At 37.5% G+C, this 11,199-nt stretch overlaps 1 protein-coding gene across 1 annotated transcript; it reads right to left on the bottom strand.

Moving 5' to 3' along the window:
* Positions 1 to 52: 52 nt before the first annotated feature.
* On the bottom strand, positions 53 to 8,940 carry sbspon (somatomedin B and thrombospondin type 1 domain containing). The gene is made up of 5 exons (XM_066721047.1): positions 8,034 to 8,940; positions 5,691 to 5,885; positions 4,866 to 4,944; positions 4,263 to 4,439; positions 53 to 1,044 (listed from the first exon to the last, which is right to left on the bottom strand). The coding sequence occupies exons 1-5, from the start codon at positions 8,257 to 8,259 to the stop codon at positions 927 to 929; spliced, it is 795 nt and encodes a 264-aa protein (XP_066577144.1). The 5' UTR covers positions 8,260 to 8,940; the 3' UTR covers positions 53 to 926.
* Positions 8,941 to 11,199: the final 2,259 nt, after the last annotated feature.

The following is an 11,199-nucleotide window of genomic DNA, read 5'->3' on the forward strand; positions in this document are numbered from 1 at the left end:
TTTATTTTACACTTGTGAAATTCAGTGAGGTTTTTAATTAGGTTTTAAATCAATAAAGTAGTTGGAAAACATATATCTCCCCTTACTATTTCTTTCTATATATCTTTCTATAGACACATATACTTCATATCATAAAATATAACTATGTATAAAACAATACTTTGCAATTCAATGTACTGATCTGGAGACAATGCTGATCAAGAAAAGTGCTTTCTAAGCCAAAGGGTCCAGGGTGTCTCGGTTTGTTTTATGACCCCTATTCGTAATTGGTATGATCTATTTGCATCTATTTATTGTTGAAAATCTGCACTTCTGAATCATTTGAAACTTTATTTCACTATACATTGTCAGAGGAAGCACAGGTAGGTTTGACCCTTTCTGATCTCACTGAAGAGCTTGGTAGTCTGTGGAATAAGGCATTTACATACTTCTGTCCTTTTCATATTGTTTGTTTTAAATATTACTTAATATCATTAATATTTCTCTGAAAAGGTTTTTATTTATTGCCCCCCCCCCCCATTGCCCTCTACTGTAATTCACAAAAACTGCATTATAAAGGATTTCTGCAACAAGATCCAGAATTTCTTAAGCAAATTCTGTGATACAGATGTGTACACACAGACAGACAGGAATGTTTGCAGATACCCACCAAAAGAAAAGGCGAATGGTCTTCTCATTTAAAGGAATGTTTCAAGCTCACGTGTGATGATTCACATTTAACAGAATAAATATCTCCAGCTGTGTTGTGCTGTGTGGTTTATTTTCCTCTGCCACCCTGTATCAAAGAAGTTGAAGTCATGCAATCTAGGAATAATTTACTTTTTACAAAGTTTAGTATGTCACCTCTGCATGTCGTACTCTCGTGTTCAATTGAGCCATTGCGTTTAACAGGAAGGAATGTGTCTAGGCGTGCCTCTCCGATCCGCTCAAATAAAAATGAAGCTGTGTACAAGTGGACAGGAGCACTGTTCCATTTTCTGCACTTTCTTCCACGTGCCTCTGCATCGGGGATTACCGACTGCCTGCCAGTGAAGGACTTTAGTTCTGTAACAAAGAGAAGGAAACATCCATTAGTACTTCCTGTAGACCTTATATAATTGATATGACCTTTACAGTGCAGAACAGGCCGACGGTCCCGGGAAGAGTATACTTTCAGTGTATTTTTAGAACTGCACTCCCTAGTGTCCACAAGAGCCAGAGAAACAAGCACCATTTTGGCTGTTATAAAGACTCTTGTAAAACCTTGACTGCAGAGCATGAGGTTAATGTCTTATTGGTTTGACAAAAGGATAAGAAAGAGACCTGGTAATAAAGGCCTCATAAAGGTGCACTGTATTCCTTCTGCATTTAATTCAGCTTTTTTTCTTTATATAGTAACAGTAATGTTTTTTGTTTGGCATGCTTGTAATTCCACCTTCCCACCTTTATTAGTACAGTTTTACTCCCTGTGTATTATAAGCATGAGGACAGATGGCTGTGCAGTGCTGGAGACTGTCCCTCTTGTCATTTATAGACTTCTCTCAGTTATGCTCCACTATTGTTTCTGCTTTTTCTTTCCCAATGTAATCAACACTAATTACATTGACCACTCCCACCGAATACAGACATCTACATTTTCTTCTGTGCAATCTAGTCACGTTAGAAGTCCTATAGAATATCTAGATTAAATGTGACCTTTCAGCTCAATTAATTATCCCACTGCAGCAGGAAAAAGATGAGTAATTATGGGTGATATACATTTTCATAAATACACACACACACATATACACTCACCTAAAGGATTATTAGGAACACCTGTTCAATTTCTCATTAATGCAATTATCTAACCAACCAATCACATGGCAGTTGCTTCAATGCATTTAGGGGTGTGGTCCTGGTCAAGACAATCTCCTGAACTCCAAACTGAATGTCTGAATGGGAAAGAAAGGTGATTTAAGCAATTTTGAGCGTGGCATGGTTGTTGGTGCCAGACGGGCCGGTCTGAGTATTTCACAATCTGCTCAGTTACTGGGATTTTCACGCACAACCATTTCTAGGGTTTACAAAGAATGGTGTGAAAAGGGAAAAACATCCAGTATGCGGCAGTCCTGTGGGCGAAAATGCCTTGTTGATGCTAGAGGTCAGAGGAGAATGGGCCGACTGATTCAAGCTGATAGAAGAGCAACTTTGACCGAAATAACCACTCGTTACAACCGAGGTATGCAGCAAAGCATTTGTGAAGCCACAACACGTACAACCTTGAGGCGGATGGGCTACAACAGCAGAAGACCCCACCGGGTACCACTCATCTCCACTACAAATAGGAAAAAGAGGCTACAATTTGCACAAGCTCACCAAAATTGGACAGTTGAAGATTGGAAAAATGTTGCCTGGTCTGATGAGTCTCGATTTCTGTTCAGACATTCAGATGGTAGAGTCAGAATTTGGCGTAAACAGAATGAGAACATGGATCCATCATGCCTTGTTACCACTGTGCAGGCTGGTGGTAATGGTGTGGGGGGTGTTTTCTTGGCACACTTTAGGCCCCTTAGTGCCAATTGGGCATCGTTTAAATGCCACGGCCTACCTGAGCATTGTTTCTGACCATGTCCATCCCTTTATGACCACCATGTACCCATCCTCTGATGGCTACTTTCAGCAGGACAATGCACCATGTCACAAAGGTCGAATCATTTCAAATTGGTTTCTTGAACATGACAATGAGTTCACTGTACTAAACTGGCCCCCACAGTCACCAGATCTCAACCCAATAGAGCATCTTTGGGATGTGGTGGAACGGGAGCTTCGTGCCCTGGATGTGCATCCCACAAATCTCCATCAACTGCAAGATGCTATCCTATCAATATGGGCCAACATTTCTAAAGAATGCTTTCAGCACCTTGTTGAATCAATGCCACATAGAATTAAGGCAGTTCTGAAGGCGAAAGGGGGTCAAACACAGTATTAGTATGGTGTTCCTAATAATCCTTTAGGTGAGTGTATATGTCCAGAAGTGAAACGTTAAAAGAAGGACATGATGTTACCAAATTTTAACTGTTAGCCTTTAAAATGTAAGCTGTGGTGGGGGTTGGGGTTAACCATCTTTCTTTGGTTAACATCCTTGCTGGTTATAGTAAAAGGCTGAAATGTATCTGATTCTGATTTAATGGTGTGCTCTAACCAGCTTAGTTTTTTTCATACTGGGGGTTGGAAGTAAACAGTCGCCTTTCCATAAATCATTTTTGTTTAAGAACAACAACAAAAAACTCATGTTTCGTTTTTTCTCCTGTTTTTATTGTGTCACCAGTTCAGCGATGTGGGAAATTATAACGATAATAAACCAAAGCATATATATATATATATATATATATATATTTAAGCACTGGCTTATATATTCTGTGAGTATATATATTCACACTGTGTGCCACTGGCAGCTTTTAGGGAACACAGAAACTGCCAGTCAGTGTTCAGGAGGCTCCAGGGAGGAGGGCCTGGAAAACCTGGACTCGGGCTGCAAGATTGATTAGTGGCACAGGTTTTGGTAACCATCAATCAGGCTCTGACTAATTGCCTGGGTTGATTGGCTAAGGTCTGTTCATTACCTTGTTGGGGTGTGGCAATTTAGCCAATTAGTGCTTATATCAGTGCCCTGAGTGCCACCTCGGCTTAACGGGCAATGTTTTGTTGACAAAATGATGTCAGCGTTGTGGCGGAATCTCTGGTTTCTGCTTTAAAGTGAGGACAAAGGCTGGCAGGAAGAGCTCTTAGTGGATAGTGTGTAGTATTTTATTTATTGTATTAATTAATTTGTTTGTTTTGCCTAACTGCAGACGGTTCTGTTATAAAGTGGCCTCCCTGTGTTTGGTGTGAGAGGGCCACTGAAGTGAAAACCTGGACTAAATTTTGGAATTTTGAATTTTATATTAATTATATTTTTGGTTTGTCTGTTGAATGTAAAGTACAAGCCTTATGTCAAACCCTGTTTTTTTTGGAAAGGATCCCAGAATAAAAAGAAAGAAAATTCATTTTCCCAAACTTTATGGTGGGTCAACACTAACTTAGTCACATTACATATATATACATGAGTGTATAGAAGTTAAACTCTTGGTATAAAAGATTAATGTGCTCTACAGTTTGGGAATTAAATTATTAAACTCTTTTGGGATTTTTTATTATCAGACATCATATTGTGTTCAGTGCAAGATGCTGAACTGGCTATCAAATGTGTTTTACTGTCTGTCCCTCAGTCTTGTTTTTAATGCAAGAAGCACTACATTATTTACCCATCAAAGTCGGCACCATCTCCTTGGCAGCTGTGGCTGTCATTACGCATAGCTGGTGGTTGACACACGACACAGACCGTGTAGCCCTCTCTCAGGTACTGCATCCACTGTGCGTGGGGGCGGCTCTCTGCATTGCAGTGATGAGAGAGGGATTCCAGCTTGAATTCCATACAATACCTAATGATGACCCAATGACATAAACACAGTCACGGTTAAAATGAAGCCTGTATCATTAAATCCCTTTTATTAGATTGGCATGTTTTCTTCAAGGCTATTACATTTTTTCAGGTGGGACATTGACTGTTATTTGGTTATACAGAAATGAATGCATTTGCCAAACTTATGCCAGATTTGTCATCCAAGCTAACTCAGCTATTATTATATTGATATATTTCATAGCTGTAGGATCATCTGAACTGAGCCCTCTGTGAGGAATGCGTGTGAAACCAGTAGCCCTGTGAATACACCCAATGGAAAAATGGTTTCCTTAATATAGATAAAAATAAATGTTTTAGAACTATACATAATTACTTTTTATTACCATTTAGACTATTTCAAGAGATCCCACTTGTTTATAAGTCTGGTATACAGCAAAATACATACCCTTGGTCCTCTGAGTCTCCAGACAGATGACGTTTTATCCGATCTTTACTGTACTTAATTGTTGTTATGAAGGCAAGACCTACAATCAAAATATTAACATTTGCATGATGTACTTGCATCCTGAGGTTTTCCGGGTGGAAACATTGTATGGATTTTATTACATTTAGCAAAGCGTGGTAAACATTTCTAGGAATAGCACCACTATTGATGTTCAGTTTCAAAAATAGGGTCTACATCACACTTACACTGACAAGATTAACTACCACCAACATCTTTGTTTTTGGAAATGACTCATGGATGGCAAAGATATCAATTTCGACACTAGGTTGTAAATCATTTACACATTATAACAGATTTATTCAGCTATTTATTCATTTAAATCCAACATAAATATATATATGTACAAAAAAACATTAAGTATAGAATTAAATATCTCAAAACCAAATTGAATGGTCACTGGCTTTCCCTGTAATCTTTAATTGGATGTTCATTCTCCTGAAGAAAACCACTTGCTATATGTTATTTGAAATGAAGAAAAAAAAAACACCAGGTTTTTCTGACAGAAGTGGTCTTGGAGACCTCCACCAGATTTCCACTGTTAAAATGCGGTCGTGTGCATTTTTACAGTGGAAATCTGATGGAGGTCTCCAGGACCAGGGCTGGAGTGGAATAAACCCATTTATGAATCACGATACTCACTTCAGCCCGACTCAGGCTTTGGGGTTACATTCGCTAGGTCTGAACCAGCCCAGCAGGGCTCACATATATGTCTTAATTAAAATCCTTCCTGAGCAGAACAGAATTTGGAAGTGGAAGCAGTTGTACCATGTGTCTGTGCGCAGTATTTCCCTCGGGTGTTGATATATTCTAGGCAGCCGGCCTTCTCCTCCAGCGAGGGGCAGGCGTTCCCGCTGTTCCTGGGCTCCTGCTCTATGTGCCGCCTTCGCACTCGGATGGCCGGTTCACACTGCTGGGCACATCCACTCCAGTGGCTCCACTCACTCACCACACAAGCCTGAGCTGCAACCGAGAAGCAATGAATTACAACAACAGTGTTTTAAATATATATAAACACAGCACAGTCCACTGAGATGCCAGATTCAGATGCTGAACAAAACCTTGACCTAGACTTGTGGCATTTATGGAAACAAATAAGACACCGCAATATACTTGTTGGGCCCTGAAGTTTCACAAGTATGAGATTGGCATAATTTGATAGCATTCATAAATTAATATTTATTAATTTAGTATCATATCTGCAAACCATATAGGAACTAATTTGTCAATCTGCTGTCAAAAAGTTTAAGACAGTATCATTGTATATTACTCTGTTTATCCTGTTTGTACTTTCCATACCAAATAACCCCTGAATTGTTTGTCTTGCTTTTCCAACAGACATTAATATTTTCTACCACAAGAGAGAGCCAGAGTCAAGTTCACTGTTTTAACACAGGGCTGGCTGCATTTCAACCAAAATAAGCAGCAAATATATTACATTCCCTGGCCTCACAATGTACTCCTCTTTATAGATATTGTATATTTGAATTAAACCTAGGTTTTTAGGTAATAACAAGTTGAATGTATATGTAACTGATTTACATATCTAAACATAATTGAGTGTGTAAATCTTCTGATAATGTATTCACTATAGTAATTTTATTTTAAAGATATGTTTGCAAATAAGGAATGAATATACATAGATAGTGAGACAGTTTCTGTTTTCCAGAATTGCATAGGCCTTCTGCAAAGTCCCTAAAGTCCAAGATTGTATAGGTTTTTGTTATTACTGTTGATGTTTTGTTTGTTTGTTTCAATCTTATTAATGTGGACATAATGCCTTTTACCCTCTTCGTTATTAATTATTTTACACGTAGAACACACTGTAAAATTCCCACTGCTCACTTCTACGACAAGGTGTTTGTTTCAATCTGATAATAAAACCGATAATATTGACAATTCTAGAACATAGACAATATTTATCTCTGATTACAAAAATACTACACAACAGCGCTATGTGCTCACAATCTCCTTGTACTCACTGGTGAAAGTAGTTTGATTTATATTAATTTACAGTTCCACTAACCAAAGGCATAAGGAATCATATTACCAATGTATGAAAAATGTTGATTAAATTCCTTTTATATGTTTTCATAAGCACACAAGTTAGGAATCTTTGAAGTTTGGCATGGGTTTATCATTTATACTGGGCACATGGTCCAGTATTAATCTACAGGATTAATCTACTTATAATTTGCTGAGTTTTCACTGCATGTATAGAAAAATAGCTATGCATTATAAGAACTAAGATTTTTAATATGTGTATGAATCTGATCAATTTGTATATAAATATATAATATACAAATATATAAGTATATACGTGATATACTCTCAGGTACAATGTTGTGCTCGTATGTATACATTTAATAATGCATTGGATATTACTGTGTAATCTACACACAAAATAATATTTCAATTACATGTTCTATTTGCTCACTGAATATAACAATAGGAAGTACAGAAATATAAAAAGAAGCAGTATGTATCCATTGTTTTTAAAGAGAAGTATGTCTGCGAGCAAGTCTTCAGCACAATGTATACTTCTGTTAATTTGATTAGTCTGTGGTTAAAACTCATGTGCTTTCATTTATATTTACTCCTGGGTTGTTCGGTTCTAAAGCTCAGAGATCACTTTCCCTGTACGGTAAGGAATGCTAAAATGTGACCAACTGTTGATGAAATTATAACATAAAACTGGTGACATAACAGTTAACTATCATATACCAACACAGTGTTACTCTATTTTGTAAATATCTTCCTTGTTTTGTATCAAACCATATGCATTTAAATGCTCTATATGTCGCTTTCTAAAATAGAGCAAATATTTCAAGTTGAGATATGTCTGACACATAGCAATGATTCTTGTCACTCTCGTTGTATCTATCAGGAAGGCAAAATAATGTAATGTATATCAATCAAATCCTTTTAGAGAAAAGGCATAAATGATCTACAATCACTTTTATCATGCAGCAAACATAAGTTACTTGGAGAATGATTTTGATGCATGTGTGATACAGTTGAAGTTTGGAAGCTTGGTCCCAAACACTCTCATATCAACCTCCTGAATTCAATGTGACTGGGTCTTGCTCTTTGGCTGCAGGGGCATCTTACCTGGACACACAGATGTGTAGTCAAAACAGCAGTCTCTGGTGTGCTGACAGCTTTCATCACAAAAGCACGTCCCATAGACCCTGTCCATTCTCCAGTCTGTGCTTGTGCAGGTGGGGTCCTTGCCTCGACAGCACAACTCGGAGCATCCTCCTTCAGCTACCTGGTATGTTCCCAGCAGAACAGCTAGCTGTAAGAAGCAAACACCCTGAACAGGTAATCCCCTCATGATGAGCCAAAAACTGGGCAAAACTGAGTCGCTCCCCAGGGGATTTTCCAGGAATCCGATTTGTAGGCCACCTCTTCTGAAATATTTTTTTTTTTGTGGAAATGAAGCTGCAATGAGATAAACGGTGGTGTATTTATCCAGATTTGGTAATTGAGTGCACCATTCCCATTCTGTCAGTCTTGAGGAAGCAGTCTTGTAGAGTAGACAGGGGTTATCCCTGCTGTTAAAATCCTTGTGACCTGAAATTCTTCTTAACACTGATCCTCTGTAGACACATAAAACAAGTTTACAGATTGTTCGCCTCAAAGAAAAGATCCATTCTGTGTGAACTAAAGCAGAGAATTGTATCTGGTCTCTGCAGCTAACATATTTTTCTGGAAGCAGTCACCCACAGTGTCCCTTTTCAGCAGTGGAGAATGCGCTGAGTAAGAATTAAAGTTTTTTTTTTCACTCGTCTTTTGGCTCTTCTGCCCTTGTGCAGCACTGGAGTCAGATCAGAGCACTGTGCCCAGCCCGCTTTTACACCAAGCTCTCACAGCACAGAGAGGAATGTGAGCATTTGGCTTGACTCCAGATAAAAGAGCCCAAGGTATGTAAATCAACCCTTTAGTTGTCATATCATTTTGCTTGTTAATGATCCCCTGAAACACATATTACTCAAGTAAATACCCACCACGGCTGTTTTAACACAAGTAAGCTATAACCTGTGTGCGTGTGGATGTGTTGTGCCTTGCTGTCAGTTTGCTGAAGCAGCAGTGAAAATGAAATCCAGAGCTGGAGAGACACATACTGTGCCATTAGGACTTCCACACAGCCTGTGATTTCAATTATTTAACCAGAGTTTAACAGGCCTGTTTTCCCAATAGCCATACTTGAATTCTGCCCTTGCCACACAATTTTGGTTTGATCTAGTGGAAAATAACAGTGATTCATGCTTCCTCTTAATATGCGGCACTCACTGCATTCTGTATTGGGCTATTTCATAGAATTGTTGACACTTAAGTTTATTGCCATAAACAAATAGTCCTAAATGTTTGATACGTTTCAGTAAATTCATGTGTCTCTGGTCTGAGGGAAGGTTAGAATTAACTGTTATTGCTATTTCAAATAAACCAGAAAATGACACAAAAAAAGAAAATTGCTAAGTTCAGTATCTCAGTAAACTGAAGGAATCCTCTTTCAATGATATGCAGATAACATTCAATATATCAAGGGGAAGGGAAATTAATCTTTATTTTAACAAAATGAAATAAGAAAATTCCAGTGACCAATTCCATGTTTCATTTTAAATTGTTCAGCAATATGATTTTCCCCTACTGCATTTTTTAACCTTTTAAAATAATCCATTATTGCAGCATTACACATCCAATCTATATGTATGAACCCTCCTGTTTCCTAGTACTATAGAAAGCACTTCATAAACTTTTGGTGCAAACTGGCTGAAACATAATGTTAAGCATGTTGGAATAATTGAGACCTCCACAGGAGGCGTGCAGAAATCCAGAATGGAATGAAAGTCAGTGCATGTGTGAAAGCTGATGAATTATTACTTTAAGAATGATTTTTTAAGACCCACTGGAGTCACAAATCTCTCTAGATTGTTCCTCATTCCACAGAGAGGGGTGGTCAACCAAAGAAAATGGAATCACATTAACAAGTAGGTTTCTTTAAAAACAAAGGCTATACAGTATACAACATATTATGTATATTATGTATATTATGTATATTATTATTATATATTATAATATATTCATGGGTACTGTACTTCTTTTACTTGCTAGTTTTGTGCAGCACCAGATGACAGCACATTTCCTGGAATAGTGATAGAGATAGAGATATGTGATTAACTAACTTTTTTGTTTTTTCCGTGGTAGCTGGGGAATATTTGGAAAGATGAAAGCATGGATACAGGCCCTGTCTAGAGCTTTGATCTCTCTTTCAACACAAAGTTTCTGATGCCAATTTAGTGGTCTGTGTCTCTACATGCTTGGTACTGTCCACTGTGTATCAGGATTTTTACTCATGTATTGAGTCACCCTCTGCCAGAGAAAACAAAGCATAAATTGAGTCATGACCTCCTATTTTTGAGAAGAATGTAACTAGATTGTCACTTGGTATGCCTGCTGAATGTTTTTCTCTGTGTGTGACATTCTACAATGTGGCTTCACATCTTTTTCGATCAATAGTTCACCGTCATTAGAATTCCATGTCTTTGTGTTTCCTTGCAGCCTGGATCGTGTGGCTGGGTTTATATCAGGCACTGGTCAGTTTCACCAGTTTCTGGATACTAGAAGAATGCATCCTGTAACATGATGCATATGCCTGTGGATCTCAAAAGCATTACACCCTTTATAATACAATTCATTCTGAAACATATACTGTATATCACAAGTCTTACCAGTCTAATAAAACACGGTTAAAAGAAAAGGTACAGAGGGAAGTATTATGTGCCACAGGGGGAGAAAAAGTAATCCACCCCCTTTAACCCATGAGAATCTTGTATGACATACAGTATACGTCTCAAACATTTAACAGATTTGACAATAATCTATTCTTCCTATGTACAAGGCTAAATTTGTGCTATTATTGATTTCATAATAATATTAATATAATAATTAACGTGTATATATATATATATATATATATATATATATATATATATATATATATATATATATATATAGCGCCTTTAAAAGCAGGTATCGTAAAGTGTTTTACTACAACATTTGATATTTAAACATTTAGTAAATAATAACAACAACAGCAACAACAACAGCCCACTACTCACTATTACTAATACTAAACATTAAATTAGGATTTTTGTAAAAATCTACAACACAACTAATGGTATGTAAATAGTGGGAACAATCAAAGGCAAATAAATGCTAATTAAATTGCTTTTCTAGAATAATGGCAGTATTTTGTATATGATTGTGTCAT

This window comes from Amia ocellicauda, chromosome 2 (genome assembly GCF_036373705.1).
Source record: "Amia ocellicauda isolate fAmiCal2 chromosome 2, fAmiCal2.hap1, whole genome shotgun sequence".
In the NCBI taxonomy this organism is placed as follows: Eukaryota; Metazoa; Chordata; class Actinopteri; order Amiiformes; family Amiidae; genus Amia; species Amia ocellicauda.

Coding starts and splice junctions, on each gene's coding strand:
- sbspon (XM_066721047.1), bottom strand. CDS start 8,259: ATGAGGGGATTACCTGTTCAGGGTGTTTGCTTCTTACAGCTAGCTGTT. Junction 5,886..8,033: donor CTACACATCTGTGTGTCCAG/GTAAGATGCCCC, acceptor TCTCGGTTGCAG/CTCAGGCTTGTGTGGTGAGT. Junction 4,440..4,865: donor GGAGACTCAGAGGACCAAGG/GTATGTATTTTG, acceptor GGTCATCATTAG/GTATTGTATGGAATTCAAGC.